Source organism: Micropterus salmoides, unplaced genomic scaffold (genome assembly GCF_014851395.1).
Source record: "Micropterus salmoides isolate LMB-PRFRI ecotype aquatic unplaced genomic scaffold, ASM1485139v1 Ms_hic_scaffold_11, whole genome shotgun sequence".
In the NCBI taxonomy this organism is placed as follows: domain Eukaryota; kingdom Metazoa; phylum Chordata; class Actinopteri; order Centrarchiformes; family Centrarchidae; genus Micropterus; species Micropterus salmoides.
The window spans coordinates 24172863-24198398 of record NW_024040152.1 but is presented as its reverse complement, the minus strand read 5'-3'; the positions used below and the strand labels follow the sequence as shown (position 1 = coordinate 24198398).

The following is a 25536-nucleotide window of genomic DNA, read 5'->3' as shown; positions in this document are numbered from 1 at the left end:
CAAACAGCCCTGTGGTGAACCAAACACACATGCTGAAGGGGGTGGGGCAGACACACAGAGCGCTGTGAGTTAAACACAGATGTAACGATCAATAGACATGCTGCCAAATGCACGGATGGAAGATGGGAGACAGAAATCCAACCAGTCCTGCTCAAAGCTGGTGTTTTGTGAATGGTCATCTTTGTGACAGATTAGCCATCTGGGTGAATTGGCTCAGTGTGCTAAAGCCCTGGCACACCATCCAAGCTGCAGGAGAGAGACCCTAGCACCTGCAGTTTGTCTAACACCCACACTGCCTACCTAAAAACACGTCTACTTTTAGTATTGTTACCATCATCCACTTAGTGACACACAGTACTTTACATTACCTGACATCTGTATAGATGCTGACGCTGTTGTTTGGCAAGCCAGTACAATAAAACTGGAAGCACTGTTGCGTTTACCAACTTGTTTTTATTTCAGTATGTGAAAAAGAGCTAATTGCCTCCCGTCTGATAGAGAAGTGTGTCAGCTTGATGCCAATAATACCTGCAACAGATCCATTCTCATTCATTGGGCAGTATACCCTATGGCACTTAAATCCACATACAGTGGGGGAAATAAGTATTTGACCCCTTGCTGATTTTGCAGGTTTGCCCACTTACAAAGAATGCAACAATCTACAATTTTAATCATATGTACATTCTAACAGTGAAAGACAGAATCCCAAAGGAAATTCCAGAAAATCACATCATATGAATTTATAAAAATTGATGACCATCTGATGAGGAAAAACAAGTATATGACCCCCTGGACAAACAGCAAGTATTCTGGCTCCTACAAGCCAGTTAGTCTTTCTTTAAGACACAGCCCCAATCCCAACCAATTATCTACATCAAATACACCTGCCTCACCTCGTTACCTGTATAAAAGACACCTGTCAACACCCAAACAACCAGCATCCAACATCACCACCATGGGCAAGACCAAAGAGCTTTCTACGGACATCAGGGACAAGATTGTTGATCTGCACAAGGCTGGGATGGGCTACAAGAGAATCGGAAAGCAACTTGGAGAGAAAAGATCAACTGTCGGTGCAGTTATCAGGAAATGGAGGAAGCACCACACCACCGCCAACCTCCCTCGGTCTGGGCCTCCACACAAGATCTCGCCTCGTGGGGTGTCCCTGATCATGCGAACGGTGAGGAATCATCCCAAAACCACAAGGGGGGAACTGATGAATCAACTGAAGGCAGCTGGGACCACAGTTACAAAAGAAACGGTTGGTAACACACTACGCCGTCATGGATTGAAATCCTGCATCGCACGCAAGGTCCCCCTGCTCAAGAAGAAATATGTACAGGCCCGCATGAAGTTCGCCATTCACCACCTGGACGACTCAGAAGAGGCCTGGAAGAAGGTGATGTGGTCAGATGAGTCCAAAATAGAACTTTTTGGCCTCAACTCAACTCGTCGTGTTTGGAGGGCAAAGAACACCGAGTACAACCCAAAGAACACCATCCCCACCGTCAAGCATGGTGGTGGCAACATCATGCTTTGGGGGTGCTTTTCAGCCAAGGGGACGGGACAACTCCATCGTATTGAGGGGAGGATGGACGGGGCCATGTATCGTGGAATTCTGGACCAACATCTCCTTCCCTCAGTGAGAGAGCTGAAGATGGGTCGAGGATGGGTGTTTCAGCACGACAACGACCCTAAGCACACCGCCAAAGCAACAAAAGAGTGGCTGAAGAAGAAGCACATCAAGGTTCTGGAGTGGCCTAGCCAGTCTCCAGACCTGAATCCAATTGAAAATCTTTGGAGGGAGCTTAAAATTCGAGTTGCCAGGCGACAACCTCGGAACCTGAATGATTTGGAGGCTGTCTGCAGGGAGGAGTGGGCCAACATCCCTGCCGAAATGTGCACAAACCTTGTCACCAACTATAAAAACCGTTTGACATCTGTGCTGGCCAATAATGGCTTTTCTACAAAATATTAACATGCTGTTTGTCCAGGGGGTCAAATACTTGTTTTTCCTCATCAGATGGTTATCAATTTTTATAAATTCATATGATGTGATTTTCTGGAATTTTCTTTGGGATTCTGTCTTTCACTGTTAGAATGTACATATGATAAAAATTATAGATCCTTGCATTCTTTGTAAGTGGGCAAACCTGCAAAATCAGCAAGGGGTCAAATACTTATTTCCCCCACTGTATGCCAAGGCAAGGCTTCAAACATGCACCAGCTACACAGCACTGACATTCATCTGCACCATCACTGAATTACAATCACTCTCACAGACATGTAACAAAACTACAGTTTCAATAAATCATTCTCAACCACACAGGTGAGCTGAACCATCATCAAGTCAAACATTAGCAAATGGCTGAGTGATTTGACTGAGTGACTAGTTTTTGGTGATGCAAAATGTTTTTTATTAAGCCTGCTGGTAGTTTATTTTAGATTAGGCTAGATTAGATTAGCTTTGATTTTCAGCATTTGGAGGAAGAAGCAATCTGGACTTTCGTCTGATGGCAATGTATATACGCAATACAAAATACTACGGACATTTTCTAATACTGATTCACATCACCTTTTGCCAAATCGGCATCCCAGTAGGTTGAGATAAGGCCTTTTATTTGCAATGACTTCATCTGTGCACTTCAAGAGTATCAGTGCAGATGAATCCCCTCTCCTCCAATGTAGTTCTTGCTCTAGCTGTTTGTTGCTTTCCAACATGCTGGACTGCATCCAAGGGCTTTTACAGAAGAGGTGATGGGCCAGAGAGTTGGATGCATTCACTTCTGCACACACACACACACACACACACACACACACAGGAACGCCCACACATACATGCGCAACCACAGTGTCCTGCACCAGTGTGAGCTGACAGATGGGATGAAGGAGATTAGTCCATATGGACATTAAAGACTAGCTTCATTAATAACACCATGGATCTGTCTGTCTCTATGAGTCTATGTAAACAGGATGTAGTGTTAACACATGCAGAGCACACTGCTATGTCAGTGTGGAGAGGTTAATTTTGACTGTCAAAGATGTGCAGTGGATGACTTTCACATTACCATAAGACTGTGAGAGGATGTGTGCAGTGATTAGCAGTAAATCCACACAGCATGTACAGACTCCTGCCCTGTCCTGTGTAGTTTGCATGTTCTTTATTAATTTTTTAAGGAATAAGGTAGATAATTATGAGGAAAATAAAAGGCATGATTGTCATTATCACAGTGAGGGAGAAGGCAGATTGAGACATGCATTTAACTTGTGTAAAAACAAGAGCACTACAGAAGGAAAAGAAAACATATGTCTTTGCAGACAGAGAAAGTAATGACACAAACATATTCAGCTAATTCTAACATAGAAAATAGTGGCTGTTTGCTTGAATAAATACCCTAATGTGTTGATTTGGATACAGATATTGGTGCAGATGAAATATTTCTAAATATATTTTATTATCAAAAAACATATTAAGGGATTTTGCCGTCCTGGTGGAGGAATGCGTTCTCTGGCTGCTTTCTAGTTATCTGTGTCTTTATTTCACAGTGATAGCTTCTTGCAACTGCAACTCTGATGAGATCCCTTGTATACAGATATAAAAAGCAACCATTGCCCTTACATTGCCATTGTCATTGTTAGACCTAGTCTAAATGGTTTCCATTACAGAGAAATTTCCCATCATTTTGCCATAGCGAAGTGAGAGGGGCAACAGCAAAAAATTACTAATGAGTCATCTTTTATTGTTTGACAAAGATATGACAAAGCTTGTTACTGTCACAATGAAAAGCTGGAGTGTGATCAATAAATTGATAACCCTATACCTTCTGAGGCTCCTGTGTTCTTTCAGTATTAGTAGCATTAAATGCTTTAGATTAAGGCAAAACAGAGGGGACAAATCACAGTGGTAAATAGAGCTTATTAGGGCAAATACACACCTCTTTGACGTGTGTGTGGAAGGCAACAGACATGTCCAGCAGGACTTTGCGCTGCTCGACACGTCGCACAAAGTCCTGGATGCGATCTTCTAGCTGGTGTGCAGCCTGGTAAATTTCCTCTGGGTCACACTCCCCGGTCTGTGCCAGCTGCTCTGCTGCTTCTAGCAACTTGTCAGCATTGGTGTAGGTGTTCTGAAATGTTAATATTAAGTATATTTAAAATGAAAGCATCTGGATTGTTGCGGCTAACTGCTCTTTAGCCACTAAGCGCCGGACTGAAATCTTGTCTGTTTTGTACTGGTCTAGGACAATGCAGCAATGTCAAAGCAGAGATAATTTTTATTAAGCATCTCTATCTGAAATATGACTTCACTTACATTTTTATTAGATGTTAAATTTACACCTTGTAAACCTTTCAGACATACATGTGTTTTGATTAAAAATGCGCAACACTTACTTTACAACATTTAAAACTCACCTGTGCAACCTCTTCAAAATCTTCATGTCTCTTCTGCAGAGCCCTGGCTCTGTGCAAAGACTTCCCAACACCCGTGTGTTTACTGAGGAAGGCCTCGCCATGGTTTTCTATCCAGTCAAGCACCTTGAAACACACACAAATACAGCATATGCACATAGTTTAAATTAAACGACACAGGGAAACGGTAACATAAGATTACAGTACATGTTTTTGAGCGGTAGGGGGTGCAATTGACTGGGATGGCTGTATTCAGATCACAGAGTTAACAGTAATCTACAGATGTCACCTCTCTCCCCCTCATCACTGACTTGCTCACTCTACCCCCTCTGCTCATCCCCGCTTTCTTTATTTTTTTCCTCCATCTGCAGTCTGTCATGTTTAAACTACATAAGTGTGGACAATTAGGTTTTGCCTAATAGGAAATCCAGAGCAGTGTCAACATTTCCACTGTGGATGAGATTAGCTGTAAATCTTTGTTCATAATTACCTTATTATCTATTAAACAGATGGCCATACTTCATCTGTTTCTATGTGGGGTAATGAAAGGGATTTTCATGACGCTTTCAAGGAGAGAATATTTTTGATGGGACAAACACACATGAACATGTGCACAATGCCCTCGACACTTTATGTGACAGTAAATTGCATCACCATGGAAACTGCTACCAAGAGAAAAGGGTGATGAAAGAGTGGATAGAAGAGGGGAAAGACAGAGATACAGCAAGACAGCGAGAAAGAGAGAGAAGGAGGGAGGGGGCAGGGAAGCAGAGAAGAGTTCATGCCCAAAGGGTAGAAATGCAGAGACGACACTATACACCAACTCAGTAGTTTTGATCTGAGAGCTCTGCCATCCAGACAGTCGCACTAAGAGATGGAGACTATCACTCTGAAAACCCAGGAGGAGGAAGTGAAGAAAGGCTTTGAAAAAGCTGGAGCCGATAATATTATATCTTAATATCACACCCGCTGCTATCCGCTATCCAGTATGGAACGCTTGCAGAATATCCCTCTGCAAAACAACAAAGATATCTTGGATCTTTATAACCATTAAAAAATAGTAAGACAGCAACACTCAACGTATGTGCTGCTATTCAATTTGCTTAATATTTGACCAAGACCAGCCTTACTCAACTACTGGAAAACACAAAGGTTTTACAGATTCAGTAGCATCAATATGAATTTAAACTCTTCCACAATGACAAGCCTAGTGAAAAGCTTAATAAGTTGGTTAGTTTTAGTAGAAATGTTTGGAAGGACATGTCTTTATATTGGTAGTGCTTCACATTACTTAATGACTAATTATAAACAGCTTTAATGTGCAGGGTGGTTAATTAAATCACAGGGGTAAAATGGGACGGAACTGTCTAATATAGTCTTTGCTGTGTACGTGTATGTGTGAGTATGCATGTGAAGCCCACAGAGCTGCAGGTCACGCTGCAGTTGGACTTTGATCTGTGTGTGTGTGTGTATATGTGTCTCTTACTTGCTGTACATCCTGCTGAAAGACGCACAGCTGCAGCCGTTGGTGCAGGCGGACTTTGCGATGCTGCCAGATGTTTTCCAGCTGCCTCTGGTGATGCAGCACCTCATGGATGATGTCTAAGACATGGTGCACAGCCTTGGAGTAGTTAGCCGACGCCATCAATGAATCAGCACTTCCTGGGGTCAAAGGCCGCTGCAGTTTGTCCAAAAGAGACTTCCCATCCTGGCTTACCTGAAAATGGTGATGATATAGTGTGTAGTAAGTGTATCTCATTTTAGAATGATGAAATGTTTCAAGTCTCAGCTGCTAAATTCTTCATTGGACACATTGATTATGTTAGCAAACAAATTACTAAATCTATTGGTATAACGAGGAGAGTAATTAATTGGGTAAACAGATTCACTCAGAATCAACAATAGAGTCATTAAATCTTTCCAAAAACTATATAGGTATACTAAATTTGTGAACTAACTTTTCTCACTGGTCAACTTAAATAGTACATAGTATGTATTTTTCATGTTATATATCTTTTCCAGAGTGAATAATGTTTTAAATTATTTACCAAGGGCCAGTAAATAAGCCCCTTTGGGATTTTCCCCCTCTCCCCATACTCCAATTTCTACTGTTGGTTGTATGCCATGTTTTTGGTTTTAGCTTGTGTAAATAAATAAGACTCAAACACAAATGGATGGATCATGGAGAGAGTTTATATTGTAGAGTTTGTTTTGTACTGTATTTAGGCATGTGTGCATATTTTGAATACATGAGCTGGATAATTATCAGTCCTATTTTGTGCTCTGTGGAATATTTGCATATATGTTTGTGTTTTGTATGCTCACTTGTGCTTGGGTGCGTTCTTGTGAATGTGTACACTGACCTCGGAGTATGCGGTGGTGATGTGCTCATATAGACCCTGATGATGGTGGATTGTGTCTTCCAGATCCTGGAGTTCAGAGGGCAGCTCTCCTTCACCGCATGCTTTACACCACGGCTCCACTTTACTCATGTACTGGTGAAACAACACACACGATACACAATCAGAATCGGGTTTATTGCCAGGTACATTTTCACATATGAGGAATTTCAATCATGATACACTACACAATAAACACTGCATAACACACACACTACACACACACAACTATACAGTATAAAACTTTACAACTTAGTTAACTAAAAAAATTCACATCAGAATTTGAATTTCTTATCAAGCCAAATTTACCACTGACAAGTTTGTCTCTATGAAACCACTACAATGAAAATAATTGTCGAAACAGTTTTGATAGTGACAACTGACTGATATTTTATATCACCATTCACGGAGTATGCATGCTAGTATTTTTCACACACAAAATCTGCATACTAACACTGCACGTTATTATAAACAAAGTCCACATTACGAAGAGTTCAGACAGTTTTGCTCACTTCTACCATTAGCAAATGGAAAACAAAGGAAAACAATGACTCTGCATTCGAATGGCTTCTGATAGTCAGCTCTACATAAAGGTTTGGCATCTAAATTGTTATGGTTGGAAACAGGAAGGCTGAAAGTGATAGAGAACAAGATATACTGAGGTAAGAGTGAGGAAAGGTTCAACAAAAGACGAAAAAGACGGAAGAGCAGAGATCTCTGCAGAAAGCTTTGATAAAATACTGATTGAAATGTTATTATGCTGCTTTGGGAAGGGGAGTATGGAGAAAGTGTATGTCTCTGGATCCTGACTCTAGGCTCTGAATGACAAGCATGGTTTCTATCATTGCCACAAACACAACTTGAAAACATACAACATTCTGTCTGTAACGCTGCTCTGTCCACCAATATCGACAACAAAATATCTATAGCTTACAAGGAAGTCTTGTTGTCTATGAAGATTCTCAGTCATCCAGGTCATAGTTATCCAACGAAGGTTAAAATCAAGGGCAACTGGACTTCTTCCATCCAAAGGACTTCTTCAGTTCTGACTGACTGGCAGGGATACTCAGCTATTTAACCTCAGTGGGGTCGTTGGGGAACCTGCGGTATCGATGACCTGGGCCAACGACCCCACTGAGGTTAAATAGCTGAGTTTCCCTGCCAGTCAGTCAGAACTGAAGAAGTCCTTTGGATGAGGGACAAAACGTCTTCCAGTATCTTCAACCAAGTCCAGTTGCCATTGATTTTAACCTTCGTTGGATAACATTAAAGATTGTACAAAAGCAGGGCCACTCAGCAAAGAATATATGTCAACAACGAACTAATGCATTGTTACTGCAACAGTAAGCAAAACAATGGAAAGTGGTATTGATCATTTAAATGGTCTTTTAGGTCTATTAAGGATAAAGCAACTCCAGAGGCTGTAAATTGTAGTGGAGGCCACACTTTTTTCTCTACTTATCGTTCTCTTTAAACTGTTATTTCTTTTAAGTATTAGTAAAAGTGTAACACTAAACTAGGAAAGTACAAATGACAGAATCTTGTCCGCTTCTAATGTTCTGTAATAGATCTAATATAAAACAGTATGCACTGTATGCATGGAAGAACTTTGTAAATATATGCTGTATTTAGTTTGGCCAAAAATGTCTGCATGTGTACAGGATGATTATATGTAGATACATACAGTACATGTGTTTTTGTGCATATAATCAAACAAATAATACACATTTATTGTAACACATGGCGCATTCATGTAGGTGATGCCTCAGTTTTCCAGCGGAAGTCTGTTGACATCATCAGAACTGTACTGGATTTTCTGTACATCTATCAGTGTTGCTTGTCTCTACCTGGTCTGCTTTCTGGTGGAAGCTGGCAGACATCTCCAGCAGGGTGCTGCGTTCATCCAGTGCTGCAGCAAAGGCCTTCCACTCCTGCTCCAGCTGTCCTGAGATCTGCTGGATCTGCTGAGAGGCGTAGTGGCCTGACTCCAGGAGCCGGTTCCCTACTGACATGATGCGATTGATGTTCACATACACATTCTGGAGAGAGAGAGAAGCAAGACGGCACCGATTAAAATGCTGACCAAAATTGACTGACTCGTATCAACAGTGTTTTTCTATGTAATGTTAATATTTGGGCATTCTGCCAAGGTAAATTAACAGGCTGCCAGTTAAAGTATTGTGGCGCTGTGGTTTCATTTTGGATGCCATGATGCATGAGGCTGCAACTATGTCTTCAAACAGCCAAGATTGGCTGTATTTCTGCAAAGCAATCAAAGTGTGTTTGTGAAATATAATAGCCACAATTACTTTAGCATACACAGTGCGTAATAGAGAGAATAATAGTCAGTGCATGCACCCTGGCCATAAGGTACCCCTCCCCTTCACACATACACACACACACAACCTTGAGGACATTAAAAAGTAAATCACTTGGGAGGTATACCTCATGTGAATAAAGAGGAAAAAAAACATTTGCCTCTTAATCTTTCAGTTTTTAAAAAATATGGGCTCCAAGCTGTTTTGTGTAGATAGCCACGGATCAGCAAATGCTAATTAACAAATGTGTTAACAGCCTGTTATTATTCTATTCAATTACTGCTCCTGGAGCTTTTGGTTTGCTTGTTTCATTCATAACGGAGAGGAAAAATTAAGCAAACACCATCCACAGCCCTCAAACATATAGTCTTGGGAAGAGTGACTGTAGCAACAAAAATTGTGAGTTTTCATCAAAGTTGCAGACATTGCTGTGTCACCAGTGAGTTTTTGAGATGATTTCTGATGGTGTGTTTTTCTGAAATTAGGGTTTATAAATGGTTTTGAATAGCTTACTTTTACTTGAAGCAGTTGTTGCATGCAAACCAAGCAGATACACTCACCATTGTCCCAAGTCCAGGAAAGCCTTCAACTGATGTTGACTCGAGGATAATAGACAGTGGTGTGCTTAGAAGGATGGCTCACATTAGAAACCAAGGGAGTCTAACTGCTCTTGAATACACAGCAGTAGGCAAGTAGTGGTACACAAAAGAACAGCGCTGCACAGTACAGTTACACTAATCCTTTAATACGTTTTAATAAAATATAACAAGTAAAGTATCTCTAAGCTACTGTAGATCTTATGTGATAAGAACTATTATGGTTTTTTTTCCTCAAGGTGAAGAAACGCCCAGTGATAACCAACAAGCCTGAAGGCATTTGAGCCATCTGTAGGACATTATGAATTAGATTAAATAACAGAGGCTGGAGTACTCAAACACACTGGTTGGTAAAGTCTTAATTCAAAACTGATGGATGGAAAAGGGGGTTGGGGAGGTAGAAGTAGGGAGAAGCTAATCCTATTTCAAACCTGATGAGGGCAAGTGAAAGAGTGAGAGACAGAAAAACGAGAAAAGGCCACACAGAAAAAGAGGGAGAGGAAGGACAACACTGCTGATCCAGAGATCAATAAATCCACAGGAAGTAGGACAACAAATAAGCCCACAGTAGTACTACTTGCTTTGTGAATGGACCACAGGATGAGATGAACAGCTGTCCACAACAGCAGAACCTAACATACTTCTTATCTTGCAAAAAGGGAATGGAGAGACCCGGGCTTCAACCACATCACTCTGTATTTGCTACCTAATGCACTGAATTTACTTTGAGCCCTGAGTGTCCAAATGTGTGCACTAACAACTCACACATTCTGGCAATAAAATGAAAGTACTTATCCATAATATGCATAATATTCATTGCTAAACATCCCTTAATAAACTTCACTTTTAGTAGATATGTGAATGAATGTTATGTGACACTGCACATGTTAGTCAAGGCACACCATAGCGACGATTTATGTGTTTGAAATGCTTGTAGAGTACACTACTGACCGCTTATTATGTAGGGAATAAAGAATTAGTGAACAAGGGAGAAAAGTCAGACACAGACCCAAACATTCAGTAAACCAGTGACAGTTAGAAGACGGCTCGTAAGCTTGCTGTATGGTAATGCATGTAAATAATGCAACACTGGATTTCCTTAGCTTCACTCGTGTGTTTTGGTAGGAGTTCTTTCCCCACATTTTCAGTCCCTTTACTTCAAAGGCCAAATAGCATAAAAACAAATTACTTTCTGTACAAACCTTTTTTAATGCAGCCCATGTATTAGTGTCCTTTGGACAGGAAGAGTTACTTTGAGAACAGAGATTAGAAAGGTTTCACTACTGAGAAAACATGCTGCTACTGACTTATGCTAGTTGGACCTTTCTCCATACAAACTTCAGATAAACACTGAGGGTACACCTATTTGCATATACTCTGCTGTATTTGCAAAATGCAAAGAAAAAGCACAACATGAACAAGCCAACCAAACAATGTGAACCACAACTTTGAATAACTGTCACTGTTCACTGGTAGACTATGTCATAGATCAAATTAACACCTAGTTTCCCATTGTTTACTAATCTCTATAATACATATTGTGTATACAAACTGAAGGCAAATCATCTCCATGCCCTCAGGATTGTTCCAGTATTTTCCATTTTTATTCTGCTGAACATGTGGGGGTACTAAAATGATCACTTGTGTAGCTTGTATAATCTGTATAGTGCAAATATGTAGCATGTTTGGTTTTGTTAGGGACTGTAGCCATTACAGAAGCTCTATCTCTGGTAATCCAGTGTCTTCTTAAAACTGAATCTATGGTTCCATATGCAAGATGTAATGGAGTGGAGGTTGGTAAGAGGTGGAGCCTCTGCCTTAGGCGAGTGACTGTTCTGTCTGATACTTCCAATGAAACTAATTTAAATTGGTCTCATGAGTCCCTCCCACTAAAAAAGCCCTTCCTGCTAAGACATTAGTATCATCAGCTATCTGTAATGTATTTTATGCATACAGAACACACAGCCACATGCAGACAGAGACACAACGCAACAATGGAGGGGCCTGCAGCTGCAGACAGCGCCGATGATGAATACATGATAATGGACGCCGACACATGGCCAGAACATAATAATGATGTTTTAACTATGAGACCACTGGAAAACACCCCAAACCCAAACACTGCACGGCCCCCATTCCACTCGCTACGCGACAGATACATGACTATCAGACGCCCTCCGGTGAATGCAAACAGAGGACCAGGAATGAAACAACCCCCCCAAATAGGTAAGGTACATACTTAAATTCAAATAATACACATACAGATAAAAACACTAGCAGATCATACTGGTAAATTACAATAACATTATATCATTCTCTGATTAGTTTCCTTCAAGTGTACCACAGTGTGTCTGGTGTCGCTGTGTATTCTGTTACTCGGAGTGCTGCTCGGTCTCAGCATCTACTGTGAGTCTGACCTTTGGTTTATGAAATCACAACCTTAAAGATGCAGACGTTTACAAAAAAGATCTGGAAAAAAAGTGTAGTATTGTCTTGTATTGAAGTGTAACCCTTTAGCACCCACTCGCCTTTTGGGGTAGATACAACTTATTTCAAAGAAATGAACCACTTTTGATTGTTGACACTTTGAAATTTGAACATAAAGCTTTCAAGGATTACTTACATTGTACATTGAAAACTCTGCTGGGGACTGTCCCTGAATAATTTGTAAAACAGGGATTTCTTTTGAGAAATGACCACAACGACAAAATGTTTAGTCTTCCAGAACAGACTGCATATTGGTACATTCATTACACGCTCATATTTCTGTAACTTTTCATAGTACTTGAGTCTATGAAGGCTTCAGTGTCCAGCGGGTCGAACAGTGAATGATAAAATGTTGAACAGCATATATGCATGCATGAATTGTGAATGTGTATTCTACTTTGCCTTTGTCTGACACAAAACTGATAAACGTTTACACCTTCTTTATATTAGATGGCAGTCTGATTGAAAAAGTACGCACACAACTTCTGAAAATAGGTGAGTGGTCATTGAACATAGGATTCATGTTGACAGCAGAAAATACATGTACATGCATCAATTGTGAAAGTGTATTCCACTTGGCCTTTGTCTGAGAGCAAATTGAGAAACGTTTACATCTCTTTTATAACAGATGACAGATTGTCAGGGGATCATATGAGACTGATTGAAAAAGTAGACACACTACTTCAGACAACAGGTGAGTGGTCAATGAACATATGACTCATGTTGGCTATTAATTCAGAATGATTGTTCCTAAGAAAAAAAAAATAAAATGACAAAACTCTGAAGGAAACAGCAAAAATGGTTTTATACAACCTAATATTCCAAACAAAGTGAAAAAAGTTGTGTAAAACAAAGCTGTTGTTCATCTTTACAGACATTCTGAGAAACCTCTCCAGCTCAATGTACAACGTTTCCAGCACAGAAGACGAGTGTTTCACTGGCTATGACCTGTTTATACTAAATTATGAAGATCTTGAGGTAAAGAACAGATTTGTGTTTCTTTATGTGTACATGTGTATATACACAACATTAAAAGTTTATAGGTATAAAATGGTGTAATCTTAATTAACAACTTTATTTGCCTCCACAGAAAGGAAATTCATTCTGTCTGAGTTGCGATATCTCGGAAAATGGAGGATGCAACGTCTCGTCGTTCCCTTAAATATGTCTACAATGTAAAGGGACAACCACTTGTTCAGGTCACATATTCATGACCATTTTGTGCTATTTAATGTACAGGTGTTATATATTATGTTCCACGTCTGCCACTTATTCCTGCTTTTCACCATTTCATCTATAGATATAAAGGGCAAATTAAAGAAGAGCATGATTTTCAATCTTAACATGACATATTTGTCCTGTTTTGCAAAGCCAAGAAAATTTACATTTGATTGTTAGAGGCAAAGATACACAAACACTAAAATGCCTGTGTGTTTTCTTGCTGTACTAGAGCTGTGAAATGAGTGTAGACCGTTCAACACATCATAGATGTTGTGGTTTTGTTGATAGTTACTTGCATTTTCACATATTTTATTAATTTTATTTATAATGTGGATTTATCAGTTCAATTAGTTACTATCAATTACAATAAAATGTACCATAGAAAACCAATGCCCCATTTATACCTTAATAGCAAAGAGCCTTTAAAATAAAAACAGATAGCTCCTTCATTCCTAAACTGCATTTGTTAGGTGCCTCCCATAGGGGGCATAACAGTAACATAACTCTATATGTTGTATTACGCATGACCCATTATCACTTACATAATTGCAAAGTCACTATTAGCATTTGGATTAAACCTTGAATTAGGTTGATGACGCTTATGCAAATTTCCATTTCCATAGCAGCTATCACTAATACAATATTGCAGAAGCTTTGTTTATAATGTTGATGCAGCAACAGATTTTAAACCTGTGATGTCAATGTTTAAACAGATCAGTGGAAACCACAGTCCAGGTAATTGTATTGTTTCAACTTGTTTTTACTCACCCATGCATGTTCACATATTGTGAAACACACACAGAAAAAAGAAGACACAGTTTCTCTACATGAAAGCACATAAACACACATGCACCCTGACACTGTGTGTTTCCACTCAGCCTTGCAGGCAACAGGAAGGGGAAACGCTACTTCCTGTGGAAGAATGGGTGGAGGGGGCAGTAGTCACTGAGTGTACCCAACTGCATGTGTGTATGTGTACAGTATACTGTGAATATATGTGTGAGTTTATACTGTACTTCTACTGTTGTCTCAGGGGTTATTGGTTCATATCAACCTGCAGTGTTGACACAACTTGCTTTGGGCGGTCCCTGAAGCTGCTAACGCCAGTGATTTGTGATGCTGTGAGTGGGAGGATTTAGGCCATGGGCCCCACTCTCCCTTTGCTACACTTTTGTCACACGAACAATAGTTTCTATGATTTAACACATTTTCCTGTGTAAGGGTTGTGTTGTTTTTGTCCAAATTAGAGGTAACTAGCTAAACGTGTTTAATTATTAAGTCATATTTAAATGTCTTTTTTAGTTTTGAAACCAATTTCAGTCAAAAACAAATAAAAAATTTGCTTTGCTGTCAAAAGTCCCACCTGTGCACCCTTCATAGATATAAAGTGGTTCAAGCTTGGTTTAAACGCTGCCTCACTGGGATCACACAGCATTACGATGCAATGTAACTGTCATTGATGAACTGGAATAAAAAAATAAAACGTGACTATGTAAGTAAAGTAGAGCACTGTGTGGTTTGTGATAGGTGGAAGACAAACACCAACATGAAGGAAGGATCAGCGAATGATGATTTATGTTTTTAGTGAGCAAGATCCTGAAAGGTTAAAGGTTTTGATAAGAACGAGCAGAGCAGAGCACTGTAAAGACTGCAGAGTCAATACAGTATAATGTCTCAGCTACACTTAGTCAGCAGCAAAGCTCCACAGACTACAGTAAGGTACAGGAGGGCAGAGCAAGGAGGGCGGTGGAGCAAAGCAGCAGAGGGCAGAACACAGCTATGGGAGGGGCAGGGAGGCGATATGGGTCAATTATGGGAACAGCACTGTGAGACTAGACGTGACAGAGGGGGCAGAGTTGAGGCAGAGTGGAAAACAGCTGAATAATCTGAGAGAGAGTGGCAGCACAGAAAATATCAGTCTACAGCGAGTCACCGCCGAAGGAAGAGGATGGTTTGGGATAAAGGCTGTGAAAAAGAAGTGCATGTTTATGTGCATGGTGGTTGTACAGTGGTGGGAGGCCTGTGAATGACATTAATGATGATTGTCTGTGACTGATCGCCTGTGTGTGAGTGTGTTTCTGTGCATGTGTGTGTGTGCACGACAGAGACAAAGACGTCTTACCATGCAGTTCATAGCAAAGTGGTTGTGCTGGGTCTGCAGCTCGACAGCGTGTTGGTGGTTCCCTCCAATCTCTGTATAACTGGTGAGAAAAAGCCCCTTGTTGTGCATGATCCAGTCGAACATCTATTCACGGAAGAGGGAGAGAAAATGCAGTCAGTTTTACAGAATGCACAGTAAATGAAAAGGGTCGCTCTATCCCACATTTACTCACAGAAACAGCTGTATGAATAAGAGAGGGCCTGTTGTTGTTTGGTGTTTGTAATTAACTGAAACATTTCATCAGTCATCACTGCACTGACTTCTAGAGGCAAGTCATCTTCAAGCTCCCATGTAGTAAGGAGGAACAAAATAACAACCTCATCTGTACGTGTGTGTGTGTGTGTGTGTGTGTGTGGTTTATTTATGTGGTAGTGTGTTCTTTCTATTTTTGTCTCTCTACATGTTTGGTGTATGGAAAATGTGTGTTTGATTGCAACTCTAACACTTTCCATAGCAAGCATCTGTGTTTGCCTCCAACTCAACACATGTCGTATCTTTTTCCAGCTCCAGACACACAACATCACACTCCTGAAACACTGACGACATACAGGTACACACTTACACATTCATTTACTCTCTGTCTCCATGCACACAGCTCAGGTCATATTTGACTAAGATAGAAAATATGGCTTGAGTATACACAAAAATCATATACAATTTACTATTAAATGATGAAAAAAAGCTTTTAGAATTTTAAATCCACATGTAGTTAAAATTATTTAGATTATCAGGATACTGTTCTGTCAACACTGGCCCATAGTTTCAGTCTACTAATGCACCTCATCTATTAAGCTGTTACCAGTATATACATACACAGCCTCACTAATCTTGCCTTCATGGGGATGAAAGTTGATCTAAGGACTTAAACATCTGGATTAATGTAATGTTTTCAAATACCCAGCTAAGACTGACATGCATGCATGGTCACGCATCACGATTAGCTCTTGTGTGGCCTGAAATACCTGCATGTATAAAGAAATAAACTGCACATATTCACATGGAAGCACCAAGGGGCAGGAATATGAGGAGTAAGGGAGGAACCAATTAACCTTATCTTCTACATGGTTTCAATTATCACATGAATAGTATGGAGAATAGAATGGAAAAGGAAAGAATGGCATTCTGACCTTCTCTGCGTCCTGTTCAAACAGACGCAGCTGGAAACACTGGTCCAGCTTCAGCTTCCTCATGTGCCACAGCTGTTGGAGATTTTGGCGAGTCCCGTGCAGCTTGTCCAACAAACCCGTCACTTTAGCTACTAGGTTGTGTGCGTCCGCATGTGTATGGAACCCGTGATGATGGTCGTTGGAATCTCCACTAGCTCCACCAGTGCGGTTAACGTACCCACTATCACTGCTACCTCCACCTCCTGCAGTTTGTGACTGTAGCCGTTGTAGCAGCCTTCGTCCCTGTGAATCTAGCTCCTCTACCGAGGCCTTAGTGGCCCTTTTCTTCAGTGCTGCATGTTCTTCCATGAGCCTCCGAGCCCCCTCCAGGTCCCGCGGGAGATCACGCTGGGACAAGGTGTCCTGGAGTTCCTCGAGGCGTGCCAGTGCCCGCGCTGCGTCACTGGCAAAGGTCTCAAATGACAGCCGCACCTGAAACGAAAGTTAAAAGTGACCTGCATTTTCCGAAATGGAATGAATTTCAGTTACTTAAGTAATGGCAAAAGACAAGACTTGCAGAGAAAGTCCTGCTCAGAATAGTTAGATAGAGTTTCTTAATTAAACATAAAAAGCCATGTCAGAGGCTGGTGTCTTTGTGCATGACTTTTAAAGAGCTGAAGAAAAAGAGAAAGTATCCAAACCTCAATCCAGTCATCGTGGTTGTACTCTAAGCTGCCCTCAAAGTCAGCTGTCAGCTGGGATGGGTCCACAATCTTGGATAAACCCTCTAAGGAGACCATCACAGTCTGGTGCAGGTGGGTGGGACAAATGAAGAGAGGAAGTGACAATAAAGTGATAGATGAGGTAAAAGAAGGGTGAATGCAGGCAAAGAACAGAAATCAAAAACATTAGTAACAGACAGGAAGGATAAACAAGAGACAAACCACCACAGTTTAATTATCATCATCTTCATTTTCCAAACTAATCGAATGTTAACTTGTCAAAATATTTCCCAATGTCAACCCTAGATTATGAAAAGAATGTGTAAAGTCAGTGGCTCCCCAGGTCTACTGTTTAGATAGGTGAGGGGACAAAACACAAAACATTCCAGACATTTTAAGAAGCATTCATGTTATCATTAATAAGATGGAAATACACAGACATAAACTCTTAAGTTAGTAAAAACAGAAACTGCTGACATTCACTAGAGCAAGAGGAACACAAAGAAAATGAAAAATAAACGGTCAGATTAAGGACTGGAATCTACCTGAGTACTCTCTGGTATATATGCTAAAATAACAGTGTTTTTTTTAACTTCAAAACAACACACACTTAAGGGTAAGAACTCTGCAGAGACTCAGCAGAGTTCTATAACCCTCCTGGTTATAATTGTGCCCTACTCAAATATAGTACGTTTGACATCATAAAAAACAACAAATGGCTTGTCCAAACCCAACTCCCTACTGTTGGGACGAAATGCTTCGCCATGTCCTATATATCCTGTTGCCATAGTAACTGGGTCAGGTCTAAATATACCAGCGCCACATGCCCACACGGGACAGAACAGTGCCACTGTCACCGAGCAGCAGTCCAATTAGAGCTGATAAATTAAGATAGATGGCTATGCTAAGCTAACAAGAACACTAATAGCTTACAACAAATTGTTCATCTTAAAATGCAGTGAGGTAATAAGCACAACTGATATAGCTATCTCTTGTAGAAAAAAATAAAACAATCACAAACATGTATACTCAAAAGAGTCTGTAACACTAATGGTCCATCAACAACATCCACAACAACAATACTAAGGCTAGATGTTAAAAGGATTAGTTGTGTGTATTAGAAGTAGTTAGGTTAAGAGTATGGTGTGTCACCCACCTCAAATTCAAACTTGGAGCTGCCGAAGTTGGTCCTCTGCTTCTGCCAGAAGTTATCTGGCTTGATGATGAGTGCGACGTGGATACAAGAAGGGAAAGAGTCCTGGAGGATCTTCAGCAGAGGTTTGATGCTGTCCCACTTAGAACCACGCATGTCCACAATGACTGTGAAGCCATGTCTGGCCACCTCCTCACTGCAAAAAACATGAATAAAGAAGTAAAAGGCTACACTAAAGAGCAAATTAACAGATGATATGATATACTGCATTTAAATGATTTTATTATGCTAACATGAAACCATTAGGGGAGCTTAGGGGAGAGTATAAACAAGATACAGAAAAAGGACAAAAACATGAGTGAGCTAAAAGAAACAATGTCAAACTATTCTGTCACAGCATTGTCACTGCCCATGTAACAGAAATAGAGACACTATAAATCTTTTTCTGAAAGGTCTGTTATAACTGCAAAGATGCCAAAAAGATTTAAAGTCCAAACATCCCATACAAATCTCCAGAGCATCTGTGGAGGGAAAAAATTGTTAAAACATTCAAGCGTTGAAATTTCCACTGCTGCTTACCAGGAGTCCCGCTGCTGTATAAGTCCATAAAAGGTTGTTTCTCAGTGTTAAAGGCTTTAATCTGAATGTGTCTAGCTAGGAGACAGAAACAGACGCAGGCCCTCCTGCTCTAACTCACTCTGACCTCACTCTCTGAAAACAGAGCGGCGGCCAAATGGGTAGAGAAAAACAGAGTGTAGAGGGGGGAGAGGAGAGAGAGGGAGATGGGGGGAGAGAGAAAAAGAAAGAGAGAGAGCGCAAGAGAGACACAGATGTAATAAAGACAGAAGAAATATTTAGACAGGAGAAAGAGAAATCAAGCTGAGGAGAAGAAGCTGACCTCCTTCTGAGTTAGTGACAGCTGGGTCCTTCTGAGCCTCAAACTGGATGGCTGGCCACCTCCGACAGACCTGGCCTGGATTCAGACTGGTTTTTATACATTGTTTTGAGCACTTTTTTTTGAGTTTTAAAGAAAAGATTTTGTTCCAGATGTCACCATCTGATTACTAGCTTGTTCTTGGACTTTAATACAGAATTGCAAACTATCTGCACTATACGAACATTTGTATCCTACTGACAACCATTGACTGAAGTATACGCAGAAATTGAGTATTTTTTGATTTTGCCTCTGACATCCCAGAATGCCCTTAAGGAGACCTGCAGAAACCTGGAGTCAAACTATACTGTGAAAAAGACTTAAAAGCACTCAACCTGCAAAAGCACAAGAGTGCAACAAAGAAGCAGCAGAACAGAAGAGAGCAAGCTTCCCTCCTGGCTAATCACAACTGACTCCAAACAGAGCAGCCTGGAGCTAAGTGTCAAATGTGAAGGAAAAGGTGCTTCTAGACTTAAACGTCAGCGATACACAGAACTACAGAGCAAAGACAAGCTAACTGTTTTTTAAGACCAAGAGAAAAAGGAGTGGCAATCTACATATCACTTTGTTTATTTAAAAGTGATCCACTCTAACTAGACGTTGGTGTAACAGGGTGTTACTAAATAGTGGTAAGCTACATAAAGGAGTAATGGCTTTTTACTAGACAGTTAGGAAGAAGAGGGGGGTTCTTCACACTGAATCCAAAATTAAACCTTTCCTGCTCTTTGCAGCCTCAGGCAATGCTTTAAATCCAAGCAAGGTGGGAAAGTCTGACACAAAGAAAGTGTTGAGACGTGTGTGAGTGTGACTGCGTAAGGAGCCAAGAGGAGTCTGTTTCAAATTAACGTAGCCTCAAGGATCAAGAATAGGGTCCATAAGTCAGCGCATGTGCATATGAGTTTGTGTCTATGTTCACAGTTTGTGTATGTTTCCTAAGAACAATTCCTACCTGGGAATAGTAGCCAGGTAGGCTATGAGCCTGCGCAGGTCTTCGGGTCGTATTCTGTCATGGTTGCTCCGTGCTGGAAAGGTGAGAACAGGACCTCCGCGTCTGTCTCTGCCACCTTTGGGTAGAAATAAGATGACAAAAATGTCATTAAATAACCGCTTTGTCCAATTTAGATAATGCTGATATGCTGCAGCACGGCTGGTGTCAATAAAAATTGTTTTCTCTATATATAAAATGAATTTCTACTGCATTGCCAATGTGATGGCATAGCAACTTGTCCAGGGATCTTCCCTGCTTTTCACACATTAATTCTATGACAGAGCATCCAGAAATACATAAACTCAAGATTTACATAAACTCCACACAGAACTTTCAGCTATCGTATTAAGCAGAATAAATTAACAGATTGTTTTTTTCCCTTTAAATGCTTAGTCTAAAATTATGTTCACTACAGAATACTACCGCAAAAAGATGTACAGAGAGTGCAGTGGTTCTCTGAGATGACAGCCACTTATTTGTATGGGTACCATCTGTGAATATTTCTGCAGTTAGTCATGACCATACTGAGTCAAATTGAAGAGTCAGGGGTCAAATTAGTCTCATGATGACAAGACTAGCAATAGCCTCTCAGTCAGACTGCAGTAACAAACACTGAGTATTAACGAACAGGGGAAAACACTTTCTCACACTCAGTCACAATTACAGCAATGCCCATGCAGTTAACACTAATGATGCAAAGATCAGGTCAGCACCATGGCGAGCCAGAAACAGTTAAGAGAAACTGAAATAATCTACGAAGTAGTAAAGAAGAAGCAATGAGAAGCTTGAATAGATTTCTACACTTGAAACATGAGCCGTTGTATTTTCAAAGCACTCAAGTCTCCCCCAGGCACAATTTAATTTGGAATGGCTGAGTTGAGGGGCATCTACGCAAAAGTACAAGTCTGGTTTGGCTATGACTCCCCTTCACTGAAAATGAAGTGCAACTGTATAGGTCTGACCTGAGAGAAAGGCGACCTTTTCCTTGAGGATGGGAAGCACATCAATGGCCTTCATATCCTCATTGCGATGAAACCCTGAAACAAAAGAGAAAAACAGAGACGTCAGCGAGGTGGGGGGCAATCAACAGACTAGACGAATAAAGAATGGCCGGTTGATCAGCAGAGTAATTAAACCAGTCTTAATCTTTGCTTTTATTTTCACACTGTGGCCAAGAGCATTTGATGTTTAGTATACTGTACTGAGTTGGTCAGTGTTTGCTGATAATGCTTCAAGATTAACACTGCTTTTTTTTATCCAGATGACATCAATCAAACCTCTCAGACTTTCATCATTGCACTATCTACTTATCCCGGCCTACTATACCATTGGATTTTCCACCATGGTCTTGCCTGCTCTGTTGCGGTATGTTCTTCAAATGTCAAGTCTTTTGCCTCGCCTCCTCAACAGATGGCACACTGGTTAATACCAGGATGCAAGATGGAGCAATTCAACACACACACACACACACCCCAACTGACTTATCTCTTTGGCGTGTCAGAGCAGTCAGTCATGAAGACAACTGATTTAGATGGTCCAATGAACAGAATAATGTAAGGATGTGTGATACAGTCAAATACCACACCATATTTTCTTAATGCCCAAAGTATGACGCATCTGATCACTTTTTTCAAATCCAGTGCATTCTCATTTGGTTACCATTAAACATTCACTGCTACAATGTTATGCATTGGAAAGCACAATAACCTATAGTTGCTGTTAGTAAAAAATACACATCAATCATGATATTGACCGCTTTGATCACTGAATGTATGAGTGCATGCAAGGGAGGAGGTGGGGTGGTGGTGTTGGGGGGTGTAGTGCCTCTCTGCAGATACAGTAAGCTGGTGATGTCACTAAATATTGTCTCAATGTAGCTGTGAGTCATCTATCTCACATTTACACACAGACAAAATATAATAGGAACATGTATTTGAAGTTGCGAGCGAACAGCAAATCATTTATTGAGCTCTATGTTTAATTATCTTATATTCTATCATACGGTACATCACTGATACCAACTGAGGCACAACTGACTTAAGGCTTGAAATGGCTGCATATGCATAGCCAGCCTGCTGCTTTTGACTATCCATCACGCTGTCATACTTATATTCCTGCTGACGTGTCTATTAAAAAAAATTTAAATGGGATGAAAAACATGAAGAAATATTTTAAGCCTGCTTTTGTAAACATAAACAGGGAGATAAATACTGTAGGGGAAAAAGCTAACTACTTTACATAAACACTGTGCTGCTTTGACAGTTATAATATAAACATTTTAATCACACTGACTACAAATGGAAATGAGCTAATTAGATAGTGGGTAGACTGCTGGGTGCTGAATCATGCACACATACACACACCGAATGCCCTCAAATAAAAGGCAGTCATGATTCTAAATTCATTTTAAACTACAGTAAAGCCCTACTTTCAACAAGGAGCCAGTGATTATTCAAAGTTGAGTACTTGCTCTCAAATTTTGAAAATTATTTGGACCACAGCTTGACACAAACAGGGAGCAAAGTAGTAGAATGAAGACATTTTTCAACACGAGTATCATTAATCCTGTGTCTACTTCTTCCAGGTTGAAAATGAGTAACAACCTGAGGCAATGCAAAGTAAAGACAGAGAGGGAATGGCAGAAAGCTTCAAAAATGGATGGAGAGAGATAGATAAAATGATAAATAGATCAAAGGCAGGCTGACAAAGACATAGAGTGTGTGGTATAAAATGACAGGAACAGAGAAGCACAGGCTGAAAATTATTCAAGCGAGACGGCGAGGAGAAGAATGTGGGGACGGACAAAACTGCAGTGTAGAGCGAGACAGATAATAATACAGACAGAGGAGACTGCTGAAAGAGACAGCTAAATAACTCCTACATGTTTTAATGGTTCCTGTAATATCGATTTCATCCACGGTCTGAGGGAGTTAGGAGAAGCAGTCAGGCCTGGATGACAGCGCATTAGCTCACTGTGTGGAAGTGGCTGGACTCAACACAAACGGACTCACAGATAATGTCACAACCAGCTGAGACAAGATGCGACTGAGGTAGCAATAATGGTTTCAATCTCTTTGCACGGCTGGTGAGAGGACAGAGAGGGGCAAAACAGATGAGTGAATCCCTCGCAATGCACACTCATGGTTTGTATGATCTCCTTATCTGTCGCTGACTGTGTCTTTATAACCTGCTGCACCTGTTTCTCATCCAATCCCCCTCTATCTGTCTCACATGGACTAAGAAGACTGAGCATGGCAATGTGGAAAATTCCACATAAAGTGTTGTATGGTCATAAAAAATGGAGAGCAGCAAAATATAAACAGCTGTTGGTGAAGAGTAAGTTGCTTCCATGGTACGAGGGCCAATTACTTGTGATGTCAACAAGTAAAATAGGCACATCCACATACAACCACAGAGTCTTTTCTAAATTTCGTCATGTTTATATGCAGCGATAACCCATACAATATCCTGCAGAAATAAAGAATTACCCTACACACTGTGATTCATCGCCTCTTGCTATACACACACACTAACACACCAGAACACACACGACAATCTCCTCTCTTCACTACACACAACTCCTCATTTACAAGTCTGCCGAGCATGAAATAAAGCTTTTCAATCAAGACGGCTTGTTCATAACACACTCATAATGAGAGCAATCCATTTCACTGGCAGCCTGCACTCAGTGCCCTGTAAAGTGAGGTGGAGTGCATCATGTCCAACCAAGAAATAAGGTTCTTACAGTGAGCTTTTTTGTAATTATTATTTTTTGTAAATCTAGAATTATGTGCACATGCTATTTAGCTCTGCAAATTTAGTATTTGACCCATCTTGTGCATACATTCATCAAAGGGACAACGATAGTACGTCATGTGGCTTATCAGCTATGCAAGTGTAAGAGTGGAACTATTTGTCATATTGGGAATTTGCAATGCCACTACATATTTAGGTAGTTGGTGATGTTCTTGAATCATTTCACAATCTTTTTGTAGCTCTTAACCATTTCATAAATGCAGTAACAGCAATAAGCAATAGTAGGCTAACAGCTATAACAATTCAGTGTACAAAACAGTGGAATGCTACAAGACAAAGCCATAAAACAAATGTATTTTTCTCCCTTGTCTTGAGAACTTGGAGACAGTTATTCATAATAATTTATTTGATATCCATTCAGGGTCATGCCTGCATGCAAATAGTTAGACTGATTTTGTATTAATGCAAACTTTCTCTGCTCAGAGAGCAACTTGTTTAATTTATGCGGCTCAGACTTGAGACAACCTTTTCGGTTGAGGTAAATACTCAAAATTGTAGCTTACATTTTTACTTGAAGACAAAGAATAACTGAGCTTACACACGAACTGAACCGTTTCATGCTCAGTTTTTAATAATTTCTCAGTCTTTGTTTTTTCAAAGCTTGATTCCAAAGTCACTTTGAAAGAATTTCACATGCAGCCTGAGCTGTGAGTACACTGTATTTTCACTCCTGTTGCTCTGCCTGAATTTAGAAAGCAAACAGACATGAGAGCAAGAGGCAGCGTCACAGATTCACTCTGCTCAACCCTTCTTCTTCTCGTCTCTCCACAAGGATTGTGCCCTAAATCCTTAAATTCACACTGCTGTGTATCAGAGGCAACACGCAGAAAGTGTGCCAATCCATTTCCTTTTCCCCTCCTAACTCCAGATGGGAAACACTCGCATGCTGATCTGAATACACTTCCACAGAATAGAGTGTGTTCGTGCCTTGTACCAATTCTTTACACCACAGACTGAAAACATCCAACATCTTTTAGAATCCAAACTGGATTACAGACTTGTTTCTAGAGTGTTTTAATGAGATATAATAGGGAACGCATGCACTAAGTTTAGATCAGAATGGACATAAAAACGTTTATAAACACCTGACCAAAATTGTAACATGTGAAGGGATAAACGCAACCAATTTCTTCACCTAGAAGCATCATAACTCCAGCTCATAAATCCAAATTGAACACAACTGCATACTCGTGTCTTCTTTCCACAGCACTTTAGAACAGACGGC

General features: G+C 40.4%; 1 protein-coding gene across 4 annotated transcripts in view; it reads right to left on the bottom strand.

The window, feature by feature from the left end:
• The window catches only part of triob (trio Rho guanine nucleotide exchange factor b), a 114295-nt gene that overhangs the window by 48684 nt on the left and 40075 nt on the right, over positions 1–25536 (bottom strand). For 3 of the 4 annotated variants that reach the window (XM_038711918.1, XM_038711916.1, XM_038711915.1), the window contains exons 3-13: positions 21458–21532; positions 20457–20571; positions 18577–18769; positions 17400–17504; positions 16720–17190; positions 15554–15676; positions 8657–8848; positions 6774–6905; positions 5897–6127; positions 4414–4536; positions 3936–4127 (exon numbers count right to left, since the gene is read on the bottom strand). In XM_038711918.1, coding sequence (XP_038567846.1) covers positions 3936–4127; positions 4414–4536; positions 5897–6127; positions 6774–6905; positions 8657–8848; positions 15554–15676; positions 16720–17190; positions 17400–17504; positions 18577–18769; positions 20457–20571; positions 21458–21532 — 1952 coding nt within the window. Of the gene's footprint in view, positions 1–3935; positions 4128–4413; positions 4537–5896; positions 6128–6773; positions 6906–8656; positions 8849–15553; positions 15677–16719; positions 17191–17399; positions 17505–18576; positions 18770–19152; positions 19288–20456; positions 20572–21457; positions 21533–25536 lie in introns of those variants that run through there. The other variant, XM_038711917.1, reaches the window with a different exon arrangement.